The sequence below is a fragment of the Saccopteryx bilineata genome, chromosome 5 (assembly GCF_036850765.1).
Source record: "Saccopteryx bilineata isolate mSacBil1 chromosome 5, mSacBil1_pri_phased_curated, whole genome shotgun sequence".
NCBI classification, from domain to species: Eukaryota; Metazoa; Chordata; class Mammalia; order Chiroptera; family Emballonuridae; genus Saccopteryx; species Saccopteryx bilineata.
The window spans coordinates 25,823,282-25,842,345 of NC_089494.1; the positions used below are offsets into that span (position 1 = coordinate 25,823,282).

General features: G+C 37.6%; 1 protein-coding gene and 1 long non-coding RNA gene across 2 annotated transcripts in view; one reads left to right on the forward strand and one right to left on the reverse strand.

Annotated features, from left to right (window-relative positions):
- Positions 1–18,481, forward strand: part of ACADL (acyl-CoA dehydrogenase long chain) — a 49,779-nt gene extending 31,298 nt beyond the window's left edge. Inside the window, exons 9-11 of the mRNA XM_066233866.1 lie at positions 4,961–5,088; positions 7,139–7,225; positions 13,247–18,481. Of these exons, the coding sequence (XP_066089963.1) occupies positions 4,961–5,088; positions 7,139–7,225; positions 13,247–13,340 (309 nt within the window). The 3' untranslated portion in view covers positions 13,341–18,481. The remainder of the gene's footprint in view (positions 1–4,960; positions 5,089–7,138; positions 7,226–13,246) is intronic.
- LOC136306939 (uncharacterized) lies at positions 9,643–13,271 on the reverse strand. Its single transcript, XR_010725718.1, has 3 exons — positions 13,210–13,271; positions 12,174–12,252; positions 9,643–9,995 (listed from the first exon to the last, which is right to left on the reverse strand). It is a non-coding gene; the product is annotated as an uncharacterized lncRNA (long non-coding RNA).
- Positions 18,482–19,064: the final 583 nt, after the last annotated feature.

Below are 19,064 nucleotides of genomic sequence, written 5' to 3' on the forward strand. Positions count from 1 at the left end.
CTCTCTTCTATCTGACCTGTTCTATTAGCTAAACTTGTTACTTCGTTTTTCAGCTCATGAATTGAGTTTTTCATCTCTGTTTGATTTGTTTTTATAGTTTCGATTTCCTTGGACATATATTCTTCGTGTTCATTGAGTTGTTTTCTGAGCTCCCTAAATTGCCTTTCTGTGTTTTCTTGTATATCTCGGAGGATTTTTAGGATATCTATCTTGAGTTCTCTGTCATTTAGCTCCAAGGTTTCCAATATATTAAATTTTTTCTCCATAGATTTTTCCTCATCTAGCTGTGTTACCTCTCTTTCTTTTGTATCCATGATATTCGATTTTCTCTTCTTAATGGCATCTGAGGGTGGTTTTGTTGATAGTATTAATGAGATTTAATAAAGAATAAAAAGTAAAAAATAATAATAAAAAATAAAAAATCGAAAAGAGTTGTTTTTTTAAAAAAAAATAATAATAAAATAAAGAAAAATAAAATAAAATAAAAATTTTTTAAAAAAGGAAATTATTCCCCCCCTCCTTTTTTCCTCTCCTCTCCTCTCCCCTCTTTCTTGAGAAAATCTTGTGGTGAACTGTGAATTATAACAAACAATGCCTGTGATGGAGGGCCTGAATTGGGGAAAAGTAATAAAGGGGCAAAAAAAAAAAAAAGAAAAAAAAAGTGTATGGACCCACAAAAAGCAAATAAGGAAAAAATTTGGGTCAAGAATAAAATGATTTGCTTTTAGGTGTTGGTTGTCTAAGAGTTATGATGAGAGGAATAAGAGGAAAACGGAAAAATGGGGGGACAAATTAAAAAATTACTATTGTATTTAGTGGAACAAGAACTAGATAATATGGAGAGCCAGGGATGGGAGCACTGCTAGTGAGTTAAAAAGGTGAAGTAAAAAAACCCCAAAATGCTACAAACATAAGTTTGAGTCCCAGATAAGATAATTTATTTGTTATTGAGGTTTGAATGAGAGGAGATGTAAAGGAGAAAGGAAGAAACTAATATAGAGGGAGAAAAGAAAGAGAGAGAGAAAAAATGAGGGAACCACTAAAAGAAGAAAAAAGAAAGGAGAGAGAGAGAGAGAGAGAGTTAAGGGTTTTGGAGTGCAACCCTCATAGAGAGAAAGGAAGAGAAGAGAAAAGATAATGGGAGATGTAACACTTATGGGTAGTGTAGTTCAAGGAGAGGAGAGAGTAAGACCGGCAGAGAGTTAATCGGCCAAATTGGAGGAGGAAAAAAAGTATCAAGAATGAAGATAAGAGAAACAAATGAACAAATATAATAAAATGGGATAGGTTATAAAGTCTGCAGATTATTCTTGATTTTGAGAGGTTATCTTCTTGCTTTTTCTTTTCTCTCCCTCTTCCTGGTCGGTGACTCTGTACCCCAGGTTCTTCCCCTTTGGCACGCTCAGGTAGAGGTTTGCAGTTGATAAGTCTCTATGGCAATGTCATGTATTGTGCTTTAGTCTCGTTGGCATTCGAGGCTCATTAGCATTTATAGGCTCCGACAGTGAGAGAGTCCGTGTTCCTGGAGCCTTTCTCCTAGTCTTTCCTTCCTCAATTAGTAGCCTGATAATCCAGCTATGGGGTTGCTGCTGCCTCTGCCTGGATAGTAAGAGGCTCAAAGAGCTGGCAACTCCCCACTCCATTTCCACTCAGCACAGGGCTCTGGGTAAGGCTCAGTCAGTCAGAGCTGCTAGCATAATCAGGCGGGCTTTCCGCCCACTCAAAGACCTCTGGCTCTGCCACTCTGTCTGGTAACACAGGCGGGCGCCCACTTCCTGGGCGCTTGGAGGAAACTCTCACTCACTGTCTGCGCGCGCAGACCAGGATATCCGGCCAGCAGTCTCATGCTCTGAGTGAAACCCCCAACCGCAGGGAAAAGTTGCAGCGTTGGAATTGAGTCTCGCTCCGTCCCTGTGTGCGGCTTTTGCAAGGCACTGGGGCGGCCCGAGATTCTGCTTTGGCCCACACAAAGGCCCCTGACTCTGCCCCTCTGTGCGATAACACGGGCGTGCACTGCCGAGGCACTCGGAGGAATCTCTCACTCACTATCTGCGCGCGCAGACCAGGATATGAGGCCGGCCGCGTTTCCCTCTGAGTGAAACCTCCTCCAGCACAGAAAATCTCCACTGTTGGAATTAGTTCTCACTCCCTCCCGTGCGTGGCTTTCCCAGGGTGCTGGGGCTGCCCAGAGACTCTGTCCTCGGCCCACAGAAAGGCCTCTGACCCTGCCTCTCCGTGGGGCAACACGGGCACCCACTCCCGGGGCCTAGGAAGAAATCTCTTGCCCACTATCTGCGCGCACGCCGACCAGGAGACCGGGTAAAATGGCCGCTCCGCTTGTCTTTCTTTGTTTGGGTTTGGCGCGAGTGTTAGCTTGTATTGCCCAGGTTGCCACAGGATCAGTTTTTCCTCGGCTTGGATCCCCATTCCACAGCCTGGTTTGGCCGTTTGTGCCGTGGCCTGGGTCTATTCACCCCCTTTGCCCGCCTCAGTTTCTATATTCACAGTTACCAGAGAAAGCCGCCCTGTTTAGGTTAGTGAGGAAGGCGGAGCATTTCTTACTCCCTATTTCCTTCGGGGTTTGGTTATATATTTAGCCAATTTTTCACTCGACCATATCTTTGGGTGTATTGTGAAGCATCTGGAGGCTCCAAGTATAGGTTTTTCTGTTTCTGGTTGAAGATCTTGTTGAGTTTTGGGGGAGATTTATCGGTATCGCTTCCTACCCCGCCATTACTCTGACATCATCCTTTGAGCCTCAGAGATTTTTGTGGAATATATATACTCATCTGTTTTCAGTATATAGAAGGGTGTTTCCCTATTTCTTTCATTCCTAGTTCCATCTTTAGATTTTCTATAAGTAAACTTGGATATGTGGTTTGGGAGTGGAAACTTTGTGCTGATTAAAGGGTAGAGATTTGGCCTAATTAAGTGAATAGAAAGGGAGATAGAAAAAGTAAGGGAAAGAATGAGAAGAGAAGGAGGTTTGGAAGTAACGCAGCATGTTTGAGTTAGAGGCCAAGCTTCCGAGGTGGGAGAAGTGTGGCATCAGCCTTCTAGCTGCCTGGTTTGGAATCATTAGATGCCAGTTGCATTGTCTGTTTCTAGAACAGGATGGTGTAAAGCCAACGGAAAGGCAGTCAGTTGGATTTTTTATCAGCAAGTCATTTATGTTGGTACACTGATAAGAAATCTGTCCATCAGAGCATCTACTCCACCTGGTGCACTCTGATCTTGCCTGGTCCCGGGTTTTATTATACTCCTTTTCTACTCTTTTCCAGAAGGGGAAAGTACACAAACATTACCCACCACAATGATGCAATAAAGTTCAGTTTTGTGGTTTGAGAATTGCTGTAACCCATAGTAAAGGCAGGCCCAGCCTCCTCTGAGAATCTGGTCCCCAAAAACTTCCTTTGAGAACTCAATCATGGCTTTGGACTTGCCAGTGTGTAGGGGAGGTACATTTAATTTCTAGTTTAAGTTTCACTGAGTCACCTCTGTCACTAACTTCCCTGCCTTTTATTAGCCACAGTGAAGATCTCACTCAAATATTCCACAGCAGAATGATCATAACTCTATTTCTATCTGAATTTCCATAAGGAAGGTAGAGCCAGCTGATCCTAGCTGAGCCTTGAACCTAAGAGGTCAACTAATGCAGCCTATTTTTGGAGGTTACCCACAGTGAAAAGCCAGAATTTCAAATCCAAGCCAGTGTCTGGAGGAGGTTCAAGGGCTGGTGCTAACAAGGCCAAATATAAACTTAAAAGTTCAAGGTGTGAGAGCCAAGAGTCAGAAATGCAAGAAAAACTGATGAGAGAATAGTCAAGAACAATTGAGGATAGTCTAGATCAGAGGTAGTCAACCTTCTTATACCTACCGCCCACTTTTGTATCTCTGTTAGTAGTAAAATTTTCTAACCTCCCACCGGTTCCACAGTAATGGTGATTTATAAAGTAGGCAAATAACTTTACTTTATAAAATTCATAGAGCAGAGTTACAGCAAGTTAAAGCATATAATAATAATTACTTACCAAGTATTTTATGTCGGATTTTTGCTAAGTTTGGCAGAATAAATCTTTATAAAACAACTTACTATAGTTAAATCTATCTTTTTATTTATACTTTGGTCGCTCTGCTACAGCCCACCATGAAAGCTGGAACACCCACTAGTGGGCGGTAGGGACCAGGTTGACTACCACTGGTCTAGATAGAATGATTTCCAAGAATACTATTGGTTATCTGGTCTGCAGGAGGAGGTGTATAGATGTATTAGCATTGACAATTCCTAACCGTTCAGTTCAAGATAGAGACACTCCTAAACAACTTATTGAAAAGGATAAGAGGAAGGGTGAGGAGAGGCAGAAGATGTTGGGGGTACTGGACTCTGATCTCTTGAGATCTTGTTATTTTTCTATTGCATTCCACAGTTCTAGATTATAAATAATTTGCAATATAACATAATATTTTTGATGTTGTCACTCCAGCTTATTACTTTGTTACTTTATTTCGAAGCAAAGAAAGAGAATAGAGAGATGTGATTCCTTAATTTCGTTAATAAAGAAGATTTCTTCATGGATTTAGATTCCAGAGGAAAATAGGGTTTTCAACAGTTGTACCTAAAGGACTGTACCACAAGATGGTGCTCTCCCGTCAGTCTTAACTGTTTTTCAAGAAACTTCCTTAAATGGTCTAAATTTTTTCCCATCTAAAACTGAAGGTATTTATGTACTCTAAGTATTTTTGCATCTTTTTTTTTAAAAGTACAGCTTTTCTTATCAATGAAATGTGGGTAATTTAAGCTCTTTTCTTAACATATGCCTTTTTTTTTGAGGAAAAAGTATTAATTCCACTTTTGTTCCAAAAAAAAATCTTTTATTATATAATTCTTGATATGCCAGGTGACTCAAAACATGCTCTTCTTTCATGCTCATTTTTACCTCTCATTTTCTTTAAACTCAAGACGGTGCAGCATAAGCTAGCAGAATTAAAAACACGCATTTGTGTAACCAGAGCTTTTGTGGACAGCTGTCTCCAGCTGCATGAAAAGAAACGTCTGGATTCTGCCGCTGCTTCCATGGCGAAATACTGGTATGCATGCTGCAGTAATTAAAATGTGGGGTTTGCACAGACTGTTACGGAATTCTTCAAAATTTAAACTCAGCCTTGAGGGTCTAAAAGGAAGAAGGCTATGCAAATGAAAACTCGCAGTAAGGACCAACATTTTTTAAAAATGGTGAAAGGTCCCATTAAGCCTATTTATAATGTGCTAAAAATTACTGGAGTTGGTATTTGCCTTTTAGCATGCCATTGAAAATAAAACACTAAGAAACTGAAGTAGAATGACTGATTAGTTCATCCAGGTAAGTTTAATTTCAAATTATCTGAAAAATATAGTGAGACCCAAAATTTATAGTAAAACCGAGTTCTGAAGTTGTCCCAATTCTTTCATTTAATAACTATAATTACATTTAATTCTCTCTGAAACAACATTTTTATATCTGTGAAATGAGTAGATTGGACAGGGTATTTTTCCAATTTAAGGTATTTTTCAGATCAAAGAAAAATTTCTGAAGAGTTGACTGTCCATTCAAAAGTTGCACATGCTCTATTAAGTGAAAGAAAAAATTGTTTTATTAAATTCCAAAACACTTTTATTGGTATTAAAGATGATTAGCAACGTTATTAAAGATGAGTTGATTGGGGGAAAAACCCTATAAAGCTTTTCTGTGTTTTAAGAAGCAGGACCCAGGGTTTAAATCAGATTCTAGATATGGACTTGGTTTCCTATGTTTTAAACGCAAACATTCTCACATCTCATTAACCCAAAAATAAGCTAGACAGCATTCCTGTCATTATTCATTAACTTGTGTTCAGTTCAATCAGAAGTAGAATGGGAAAATATGCAGAATAGTGCTTTATGTAATGATTCCAAAATACTAAAATTGCCAGGCTGAAACCGGTGTGGAATGATTGTACTTGCATTTTGGGCGGGGGGTGTGACATTTTCTATATACATTTACAGCAAGTTCTTTGACTAGTTTAAAAAGTGTAAAAATAATTTTAAGTAAGATATTTTTGGAAAAAGAGCTATTTAGATAGCTATAGACTTCATTGTTCCTGAAAACACCAGGTTTATAGACATGCTGGTATGTCATAATGGAGCAGAGAAAGCAACTAGTTACAGCCTAGTAAATATTTCATTAAAATACTTGCCAGATAAAAAAATTCATAGAATTCCAAATATTGTTGCCCTTGAGTCTTGTCTGTTAATCTATATTGTTGTTATATCTCTTGGGAACAAACTCACTCGCCCTGTGGCTTGAGTTAAAAATTATTTTTAATGGGAAAATGTGCCCAAGCTTACCTTTGCTTGACTTTCCATAAGTTGAAAATTTGTACTAATTTTTCATGTTAAGATGAATAAAATCCCTTCCAGTTATCTTATAGATTTTAGTGATAGTTGAAATTACTGTGATAAGATCAGAAGAGAGTATTTCCCAAGTACTTCATATTAATGTGCATATACTTCACGAACAATAATTCCCAAAGAATCTTTAATAAGCATCCTATATAATGGCATCCACTTTAACAATAGTGTGCCTCTTCAGTTTCCACTTTTACTTTCTGGTTATTTCTGAAAACCCTAAAAAACATTTTTTTCACAGTTACTTGAATTCAGTGTTTCTACCTTCAGATAGGAAGTTAAATCTTTGGAGAAAAATGACATATTACAAAGGCAAAATGAAATAGATGACTGTATAATTATAGAGTTAGCTTAGGTCATATAGAGAATTTAAGTAAATTAGGCCAAATTTAAGTTTTTACTATATCCTTTACAGGCCTCAATTAGTCAAAACCTAATAGTCTATGCTTTCCACATTTTGTTTCTGGCCTTAACAATAACCCAGCCAGAACTATAATTGATTAAGAAAGTATTCATTATGTGAAAATTCCCCTGAAATTTATTTCATATGTAATTTGTATACAATTACAATTATATTCTAGTTGGCTAATGTGCCTACTCTTAATTGTTTGATCAATGTATGCATTTAATAAATACTTGATCTCCTGATTGTGAAGCACCTCATGCAAATCTATTTCAAATGTCCCCTTTCTGCTTTTTATTTTGTTCATCTAGGGCATCTGAATTACAAAACAGTGTAGCTTATGACTGTGTACAGCTCCATGGTGGTTGGGGGTACATGTGGGAGTACCCAATTTCAAAGTGAGTATGGCTCTTTGTTCTGTTATATTCTTCCGGATGATGTGAAGAAAAGGAAAAATTACTGTACTTTGTATATCGAAGGAAAGAAGATGCAAAATCTTTGCATTTTTCAACTGATTACAGAGTGTATTCAAGCAGATGGAAACAGCTTTTTGTTATTGATTCACCCCTAGGATTTTATCGCTTTTAAAGAAAGTGAAGAGACCAGTATAGTAAAGCTTGATACTTGGCTTTATTTTAATTGTTTACAGAAGGACTAATACCAGTTTTAAAATTGAATAATGCTAGATTAAGCATAATTATTCAGGTTATTTCTAGTTTTTTACTACAACAAACACCTTTTTACATTTATCACTTATGTTTTCTTTTCTTCCTTTCTTTCTTTCTTTTTATTTTTTATTATTAAGTGAGAGGCAGGGAGCAGAGGGAGAGAGACGGTCCTGTGTGAGCCCTGACTGGGATCCACCCAGCACGCCCTCCATGGCGCTATGCTCTGCCCATCTGGTGGCACTGCTCTGTTGCTCAACAACTGAGCTATTTTTTTTAGCACCTGAGGCCATAGTACCATCCTCAGCACCCAGGGCCAACTTGCTTGAACCATTCGAGCCATGGCTGGGGGAGGAGAAGAGAGAGTGAGAGAAAAGGAGGGGTAAAAAAGTAGATGGTCACTTCTCCTCTGTGCCCTGACTGGGAATTGAACCGGAAACTTCCACATGCTGGGCCAATGCTTTACCTCTGAGCCAACTGGCCAGGACCACATGTGTTTTCAACTGAAACAAGACAGGGTCCCAAAAGTAGTATGACTAGTTTAAAAGTATGCATATTTTAAATTTTTATAATTTCCAGATTATTTCCTCCAATTGGTAGGAATTCATATGCAGATGAACAAAGTCTGATGACTTATCCTAAGCTATGAATGTTACTACCTTTTAAACTTTGTACTAACCTAATGGGTAACAAAAAGTAGGTTATTATTATTTCATTGACAATTTTTAAATTTTTATTAACTTTAATTTATTGTGTTTACATGGATTCAAGTGTCCCACTGAATATAACTCCCTCACCCCCCACCCGTGTCCCTTTTTATACCCCCTTTGCCCTTCTCCCCATAACTCTCTCCTGCCTTCCCTCTAGGCTTTGCTGTCCTGTTATCTATATCTCTGTGTTATATATATACATTGACTATTAATTATTTTATTTTATTATCTTATTTTATTTCACTGTGGTAAGAACACATAACATGAGATCTACCCTCTTCACAAAATTATAAGTGTAACTGTAAACTATAGGTACAATGTTGTACAGATCTGTAGAACTTATTCGACTTGCTTAATTGAAATTTTAAGCCCATTGATCAGTAACTCCCCATCTTCCTCTCCCCCCTTAGGCCCTGGCAACCACCATTCCTCATTGATTCTATGACTTATACTATTTTAGATAACTCATATATGTAGAATCAATATAGTATTGATCTTTCTGTGGCAGGCTTATTTCACTTAGCAGAATGTCTTCAAGGTTCTTCCGGATTGCCACACACTGCTAAGTTTCCTTCTGTTTTATGGTTGAATGGTATTCCATTGTGTGCATGTACTACATTTTCTGTAGCCAGTTATCTGTCCATGAACAGTTAGGTTGTTTCCACATCTTAGGTATTGTGGATAATGCTGCAGTGAACATGTGATTGCTATATTGCATAAAGGCCCTAATTTCAACTCTTTTGAATAAATCCCTACAGGTGGGATGGTGGATCATATGGTAGTTTTATATATTTGAAGCGGCTGCACCATTTTGCATTCTCTACACGTGTAGGCGAGCATTCCCATTTCTCCACATCCTTGTCAGTCGTTTAGGTGGTATCTCGTTGTTTTGATTTGCATTTCCCTGATAATTATTGTTGTTGAGCCCTTTTTTCATATACCCTACAGAAAAATCAGCCTGCATGTGAAAAAGATCTAAGGTGGGGTTTTTTTTTGTTTTTGTTTTTGTTTTAACAGAGTCAGAGAGAGGGACAGACAGACAGGAACGGAGAGATGAGAAGCATCAATCATTAGTTTTTCATTGCGCATTGCAACACTTTAATTGTTCATTGATTGCTTTCTCATATGTGCCTTGACCGTGGGCCTTCAGCAGACCAAGTAACCCCTTGCTCGAGCCAGCGACCTTGGGTCCAAGCTGGTGAGCCTTGCTCAAACCAGATGAGCCCGCGCTCAAGCTGGCGACCTCAGGGTCTCGAACCTGGGTCTTCCGCATCCCAGTCCGATGCTCTATCCACTGCGCCACCGCCCAGTCAGGCAAAAGATCTAAGTTTTTGTAGCTTTAGTATTTTATTATTCTCCTCTAAAAAAAACAAATTGGAAGTATTAATTTTTTCCAAATAGAATTTTTATTTGCTTCAAATTAAAATAAATTAAATACACCTTTTTATTCTATTACATGTGAATATTCTTGTTCTTAGTTCAAAGCAGTACCAGTTGGCCAATAGGCAGCATCCTCTTTCATATTTCTTCCTCTATCTTCTTAATTTCTTGTCCTCATTCCATAGGCTCTTTTTGGGTGTTTTTTGATAGGGTTGCCTCAGTAATCTCCTCATGGCAACTCTCCTCATCACTCTAGAAAACATATTTTCCTCTTATTTAGAAATATTTTTAGTTTATAAAATTTCCAAAGCCCTGGCTGGATAGTTCAGTTGAAGGGAGTATTGTCCCAATACACAAAGGTTGACGGTTCATCCCTGGTCAGGGCACATACAGGAACAGATAGATGTTTCTCTCTCTCTCTCTCTCCTTTCCTCTCTCTCTGAAATCAATTAAAATTTTTTTTTTAATTTCCCAAGGAAGTTTTTTGCTGTATCAAGAAAAGACCAATTTAATTCTGAGACAAGGGATGAGAAAGCTATGGAGTTCCATTTTTTTTTCTAATTTTGATCTAGATACAAATATCTAAAGGGAAAATTATCAAACTAGTATTTAAACTGACTTTCAAGTTTATCATTTTGGCAAGCATAATTGAAAACATGTGATACACTTATAATCCTTAATGAAGAAAATAAACATTTTATTAGAGTTACATTAAGAACAGAAGCTTTAGCATAGATATAATTTACTAATTTTCTGTAGCCATTGGGCAGCTCTTTAAGCTTTAATCACAGGATGTATGTAATTTATAACCTTTTGTAAAAATTTAACAATAAGTAGGGCTTTTTCCTTCCATGAGAATATAGGCATAAAGTAGCTAAACAATTTCTTTTTTTTTTTTAATCAATCCTTGTATTTAGATTTTGGTATATCCTTTTAGAACTACTTTTAAAAAACCTCAATCAAAAGCAGATTTAGGCCCTGGCTGGGTGGTTCAGTGGATAAAGTATTGACCCCACAAGCCAGGGGTCGTGGACTCAAACTCCAGTCAGAGCACATAGATTTATTTTTTATCTTTGCAAAGACCTGAAATAAAACGTTGATTTATGCTAGCACAAATTAAATCACCACTGAAACTTTTTCTGTTCATTTTCATGTTTTATTCACAGTAATTAATCTATTCACAATATTCACTATGCTAGGTAAGTGAAATAACAGTGAGTGTTTATATGTTTCTACTCCACTGCGCAGTCACAGCTGCTGCTGGGAAAGTAGACAAATGGTGGCTCAGTGTTTGTCTAGTTTATTTTGGGTGCTAAGAAAGGCGCATTAGGTGAAGAGGAGTCAACCATGTACATGGCCTAAGAGGCTATTCTTTCAGGTCAGTAAGTAGCAAGCAAAAATTGTAGCTTGATGGCTTAGTATTTGAAAGTCCTGGTTTCACTTGTATTTTCTTTCAGGAATAATAATCCCCTTCTTGGCCAGCTTGTTAGTACAAAGATTGTATGAATTTTCCAACTAGATTGCTATTTTTCTCTCCAAAGACATAGGAAAAGAGCTTTTTAAAATAAAATAACAAGAGATAAAGTAATGGATAATATGAAAAAAGCCTAATTAAACACATTAGGCATTGTGAATGTGTACAGACTGTGATTTAATAGAAAAACCATACTATCTGTGTTTCTTATATCCTCAGATTAAGCTACCATATATTAGTTGTGCGTGAGTATGTGTGTTGCTGAGTCTTGGTTTCACAGATAAAAGAGGTGCTTTTTTGTTTCGTTTCACTTTATTTGGTTGTTTATTTGTTTTTAAATAACTTGTCTTTAGCATGAGTTTCCTTGAGCATTACTCATGAGGCCTGGGACTTGTAAGAAGTGAGGCTTAATCCTCATGGTTCCAAGACTTCTCAGCCATGCTAGGAAGAGCAGCCTGAGATACAGGGCTTCATCATTTGTGTGGTTAAACATTTATTCTGTTGCCTTTCTCTGTTAATTTTGGTTGATGACTGCATTTAATTAGTAACCTATAAAAGGTCTACTGATCTGTGTCATTACCAATTCCATTGGAACTTCAGTAATGTGAAAAAAAAAATGCCCAACCCAGCACAAAAATGTCTAAAAGCCTTGAGATTACTGAAGTCGACTGAAATGCTAGGCAGAGCCTCCAAAGGCAAGGGCTGGATTTTGTGGGCAACAGTGGAATTTGTTCAAAAGAAAAGAAAACACAAATGTCTCTGTATTTCAAGTTTCCTGAGAAAGTTGGTATAGAGACACTAAAATTCCTTGTAATAAAATCAATCAAATCAGTAAATATTTACTGAGTGCATACTCTTTGCAAGGTCCCATGATGAATATGGAGAAGGATAAGTCAAGAACCAGTCATGTTCGTAGAGAGCTAGCCTATTCGATTTGTCTCAAAAATTCAATTAAAAGCAAAACAAAACAAAACAGATTCTATGCTTGAAAAAGAAATGCCTTTGAATTCATCTACTAGGAAAGTCCCATGCTCAATAATTAGTCTTACATGCGTGGGTCAATGAAAATATTGTGATAGAATAAAAATGATACTTGCCAAAATGGCAGGGTACTTACCTTCTCATTCCAGTCTGCCAATTATTATTTTTTTTAAATTTGTAAATGTATTGACTTCTCTGTACCTCAGTCCCTTTACCTACAAAACAATATATCATAATATTCTCTCAATCCCAGAGCAGAGAGGATAATAAAAACAACTGTACATTGTCACGATGACTGTCATTGTTAAAAGTGAATTTTGTGGCCCTGGCCGGTTGGCTCAGCGGTAGAGCGTCGGCCTAGCGTGCGGAGGACCCGGGTTCGATTCCCGGCCAGGGCACATAGGAGAAGCACCCATTTGCTTCTCCACCCTTCCGCCGCGCCTTCCTCTCTGTCTCTCTCTTCCCCTCCCGCAGCCAAGGCTCCATTGGAGCAAAAGATGGCCCGGGCGCTGGGGATGGCTCTGTGGCCTCTGCCCCAGGCGCTAGAGTGGCTCTGGTCGCAATATGGCGACACCCAGGAGGGTCGCAACATGGCGACGCCCAGGATGGGCAGAGCATCGCCCCCTGGTGGGCAGAGCATCGCCCCATGGTGGGCGTGCCGGGTGGATCCCGGTCGGGTGCATGCGGGAGTCTGTCTGACTGTCTCTCCCTGTTTCCAGCTTCAGAAAAGATGAAAAAAAAAAAAAAGTGAATTTTGTATAGCATTTTTTTGTGTGTGCTAGTAGACTCAGACACTCGGTATTTGACCTCCCACATTACTGGAGTGGCTATTAACCATTTCCAAAACCTAAGTTATTTGTTAACTTTGTGGGAAGTAATATTTTCTAAAGCATCAATTTATACCCCTGACGGCAGCAGTGGTGCTGGGAATCTGAAGGAATGTTAGAAAATATGTACCTTTTTTTTCCTCTTGTTTTCTACAAAGCTGGTGGATTTCACCTTTTTTGGGAATCATTAACAATAACAAGAAATTAAAACACCCTATCCATTTCTAAATCTAAAATGGCCTGAATTTAGAAAAATTATGTCAAATGAAACAAACTTAAAAATGTTCTTTTGAATTTGTAATCTCTTCAAGCAAACTAAAACAAAGCTATACAGAAGATTATTACCTCATTTATTCACTCAATCATCTTCTGATTTATCCAGAGCTTACGTGGATGCCCGAGTTCAGCCAATCTATGGTGGTACCAATGAAATAATGAAGGAACTGATTGCAAGAGACATCGTCCGAGACAAATAGACATCTGCCCACATCCTGGAATCCTATTACAACTAATCTGGTTTTAAATCTACTCAAGATAACATGCCACCTGGAAAGGGAGCAAATACTAAAGATGTTTTCTATCTGCTTTTTTTTTTTGTAGAAAACACACAAATACAAATATAAAATTAACACAGTGCGAGGAAAAATTTTTGACTCCAAAGAGTTTAAAATTTTCCAACATAAGGTTTAACTTTTGGTTTGTTTGTTCTTTTTATAGCTAGAAAGCAAAGATTTTCTGATTCTAGAAGTCTTAGTGTTTCATATTTCCCTAGAATTCTAAAAAAGTGTAATTGCTTAAATCTTTAAAATTGAGGCAGAAATTATTTTGTTCTTATACAACAGAAATATTAGTAGTACTTTCAGCACATTGGCTTTGAAAGGGAAAAAATATAATTTAGAATACAAAATTATTTCAGCTATTTTTTTGTTTCTAATTCCCCAGAATAGTGGAATCCTACCACCAGACTTTAAGCCTCTGTTTTAAAGTGATGGAGCCCTTTCTTCAAACAGAAGCATATGCAGAGACTCGCTTATGCAGAGACTCGAGTCCCTCTGAAATGGTTATGAATAAAGAGCTGCCCTAGTAGAATCAGAAGCCTTCCTAGGACTCATTTAAGCATTTGCCTAACCCAGCTAGAGATTGCTGTTTGTTCTCCCATCTCCTGACACCTGGGCTCTCCCAGGTCTCCATCCCAGTTTTATAGAACACAGAATAATTTGTCCTCCTTTCATTTTAAGCTATTTGTGTAGTTTATTGGTATTGAAGCAGTGACTTTTACTTTGGAGAATAGTGTACTTTAAAATTAATTTAATGAATACTTCATGTGTTCTCTAGGTCAAGCTGTTAAAAATAAAATGAGAAGTGCCTGACCAGGTGGTGGCACAGTGGATAGAGTGTCGGACTGGGATGTGGAGGACCCAGGTTCGAGACCCCAAGGTCACCAGCCTGAGCACGGGCTCATCTGGTTTGAGCAAAAGCTCACCAGCTTGGACCCAAGGTTGCTGGCTTGAGCAAGGGGTTAAGGGGTTACTCGGTCTGCTGAAGGTCCGCGGTCAGGGCACATATGAGAAAGCAATCAATGAACAACTATGGTGTCACAACAAAAAACTGATGATTGATGCTTCTCATCTCTCTCTGTTCCTATCTGTCTGTCCCTGTCTATCCCTCTCTCTGACTCTGTCTCTGTAAAAAAAAAAAAAAAAAGTATGAGAAGTAACACAGGCAAGATTCCTACTGATAAATGAATAAACAAGTAAGTCATAATAAAGAATGTGAGAAGTAAATAAACAAGATAATTTCTAGTCATAAGTGCAATAAAAGAAATAAAGTAAACATTTAAAATAGAAAAGTGAGGAAATGACACTTGAGACAAAAGTAATTCTTATCGAAAAACCATTAATTTAATGTGTAAATTGCTAGCATCATTTCAGTACTTGTTTTTCTTTGCATATACTGGTGAAGCAGTGAATAAAGTAGTTTTTAAATGGAAACAAGTATGTGTATTCTTGTTCAATTTAGAAAAACTTAACATTTTATTTGGTGTTGTTGGTATTAAACATTATTTTTGAATGCAGTCAGTACAAACTGGATAGAGCCAGGGAAGAGAAAATATTTTGCTACTCTTCATAGAGTTATACACCTTTGATTCACTGTTGGGTATAAGTCTGTATGATTTCCAGCTTGAGTTCTTACTCATATGCATGAGATGGCATGGAAAATGAGTTAAACTAATATTGTATTAGATATTACTGTATTTGCAGCTTTCGCCTCCCTCATACTATCAGGAAACAGTGTAGGATTAGACAGACCAACCCTCTCACCTCAGCCTTCTCCCCCTCCTTTTCTAATCTTATAGGAAACTAAATTTTTGTAATACAGCATCTTTAGAATGCAAAGTAAATTAACATAGTAGAAAAAGACTGCTATGTAATAGACAGACCTGGGTTTGAATGATAATTTCTATCATTGAGGAGCCATTGGACCCTGGACAATTTATTTAACTTCTTAGGATTCTTTCAGGTGCAAATGACAAAAGAAAACTAATTCATATCATCCCAAGCAAAAACTTGAGCGTGCTAATTTAAAAGGGTTGTAGAGTAGCTTATGCATAGAAAGAACTGTAAGAGCTAGGGTCTCCGGTACCTGATTCCAGGGCTTAGACCTGCCAGCACATACACTACATAAATTTATTTTCACTTCTCTTTGCAAATTGGCTTAATGGACACTGCAGAGAAATTTCATTACAGGGCCCATAAAAATGACCTTGGGCTGCTCCACGCCCACATCGTTGAGCACAATGTCGTTCTAAGGTAGGGGAAAGGAACACCATAATTGACGGTCCTCTCAGGAGCAGACAGGCTGGGGAAGCAGTTCCTGAAGCAGAGAGTGGTACTATCTAAAGAAAGCGAACAGAAAAGTCTGCTGGGCATTCCTAAATCATACTCACATACACACGCACCAAGCTATTTCAGTCCACTAGAGCTAGGAATACGTTCTGGTCATTTTTATATATCAGAAACTGGAAGGGTATCTAAGCAGGATATTTTCTTGGAATGATGCCTGGGATATTTTCTTTGGGAGGGGAGAGTGTTTTCTATCTCTTCTAAACTGGTTGTTTATCTTGCCATCTAGGCTTGTTCTGCACCCCCAAAAGAAGTGTGTGTTGTATGATGAGCTTTAAGCTGAAAGCCAAATACGGAGTTCAGAATGTGCTCTTCACCTTTCATTTGGTTTTCATTTCTTAAATAGCTAATCTTTGTGTTGTGCTTGCGCGGCTTTGATGGTTGTCCCCTAGGGAAGGAATTTATCGTCTGTATCTCACACAGTGCTGAGTGCCCAAGAAACAATAAATAATAATGCTCAAAAGAACAGACTAGAGCAACACAGCAAGAAAGCCATACTGGGTGAATAATTAATGAGAATCAAAAAGCCAAAGGAATTTTGGTTTGGGGCTGAGATTTTTAGAATCATAATTATTGCTTTAAAATTATTTTTATACTTTAATTCTCTGATGGTGTCATTGACATGACATTATGAAAAAGAAGCTATTTTGATTTGCTATTGTAAAATCTAATTGCAAATCTACTAATCTAGTAATTTTAGTAGGTTATTGCTCAAGGTCTAAGATTTCTAGGAGACTGGATTTTTTCGTAAGTCAGTATTATTTTTGGCACACGCAGCATTTATTTATTTTGAGTCATTGGAAATACTTGACATTGCAATGGAAACCCATTATAGGCCTATCATGTCTATCTATTGTTCTATAACACATGTTGAAAAGAAGTACTGCTCTCCTTTTGAAATCTAATTTTCCATTTGAAGAAACAAAAATTACAGAAAACTTTTAGAACTACCAAAAATTTGAAGATAGTAATGAACCAGTAGCTTCAACATTTGCCAATGTATCTCCTCCACCTTTTTCTTAATTATTTTAAAGCAAATCACAGACTGAAATAATCCTATTTCTCACACACATACACATGTATTTCAGAATACATTTTCCAATGATTTTTTTATATATATAATTACAAGGCTATTATCATTCTTTAAAAACAGATTTAACATATAGTTCCAAATTAATATTAACATTTTCTGGGTTGTTTCAAGAATGTCTTTCATGGTTAGTTGTTGAAATCAGGTTCCAAAGTCCACAAATTACAGATTTTTGTATTGTATCTTAAGTCTCTTATTTTATAATAGTCCTCCTTTTTCTCTTTTTATTTTCTCTTTTCTCTATTTATTAAATTAACATGGCAAATTTGCTCCCCACCCCTGGGTTTTTGGTTTATAGAGATACACTAAAGATACCTTTTTATTTTTTTGTTTTCTGAATTTTAGCATGAGATTCATGCAACCACCAATACAATTAGGATACACAACAGTTCCATCACTACAATAATTCCCTATGTCCTTTATAGTCACATTCTCCCTGCACAACTAACCCCTGGCAAGCACTGATTTGTTCCATTATTATAATTTTGTCAATCTGAGACAAAGGAATCATATAGCATGTAATGTTTTAAGAATGGCTTCTTTCTCTTATCAAAATGCATTTAAGATTCATTCATATTTGAATTAATCAGCACTCTCCATAGACAGTAATATCATCAATGAATAATGACAGTTTTCTTTCTTTTTAATCTATGTCTTTCATTTTTTTCTATATTCTTTTCTCTTTTTCTTCTTTCCCCTTTTTTCCTCCCTCCCTCCCTTCCTTCCTTCCTTCCTCCCTTCTTCCCTCCCTTCCATCTTTCCTCTTTTATTGTGCTGACTAGGACTTCCACTACAATACTGAAGAGGAACGGTGAGAATGAAGTCCTGCTTTGTTCCTGACCTTAGGGGAAAAGCAATTTTTTTTTTTAGAGAGAAAGAGAGTCAGACGGATAGAGCGGGACAGACAGGAACAGAGAGAGATGAGAAGCATCAATCATCAGTTTTTTGTTGCGACACCTTAGTTGTTCATTGATTGCTTTCTCATATGTGCCTTGACCACGGGCCTTCAGCAGACTGAGTAACCCCTTGCTCAAGCCAGCGACCTTGGGTCCAAGCTGGTGAGCTTTGCTCAAACCAGATGAGCCCACGCTCAAGCTGGTGACCTCAGGATCTCGAACCTGGGTCCTCCACATCCCAGTCCAACACTCTATCCACTGTGCCACTGCCTAATCTGGCTTAAGTAGATTTTTTTTTTTTTTTTTGTAGATGCCCTTTATCAGGTTTGGGTGGGTCCATTCTATTCCTGATTTGATGAGGGTGGTTTTTTTTAATCATTAATGGATAACAAATTTTGTCAAATGCTTTTTGCATCAATTGATATAATCCTGCAGTTTTCCTTCTTTGAACTGTTTAGATAGCAGATTACATTGATTGTATCTCGAAAATCGAGGCAACGTAACATTCTTGGGATAAACCCCACCTGGTCATTGTGTATTACAACATTTACATATTGCCTGGTTTAATTTGATAATAGTTTATCGGGAATTTTCGCATCTATGCTCATAAGGAATGTTTGGCTGCAATTTTTTTTTTGTGCACTGTCTTTCCCTGGTTTGATTAACCAAGGCTGGCCTTATAAAATGAGTTAAGGATTATGTCTCCCTTTCCCCTCCATGTCATTGATTTGTTGGGGAAAAAAACCCTACTCTTTTATTTTGTAGAATGTCCACTATTATTGACTTGCCTGATTAATTTCTCATGGCGATTTCTAATTTATTCCTTTATTCACTGTGTTTCCTATAAACTGATACAACTAGAGGCTTGATTAGATTCAGGCTTTTTTTTTTCTCCCAGAGAGCTTACTAAGTGGTGAATATCTGATTGCATCATACCATGAGACAGACACATAATATCTAGTTGTCTCACTTTTAGGGATACTGAGATTAATCGGTGGATTCAGATGAAATTAGTCTGATATCTGCATAAAATTCCCTATCAATATTTTGCCTACTGGTTGTAACATCCATTGAGAATTATTTACAAGATCTATTATTTCAATTTGTAAAAAAAAAAAATGGTTTTCTAATATTTTACCTCCTTTTGCATTTATTAACTTTCATAAAGAATAACTTTCATCAACTTTCCAGTTAATCTGTGTGTCTGATTGGCCCTCTAGGAATCAGAAGCCGAGACACAGCTGTGCAAGAGGCTTATTGAGAGATAAAACCTGTGAAAAATGAAAAGGGAAGGGGGAAGGAAGTCATATC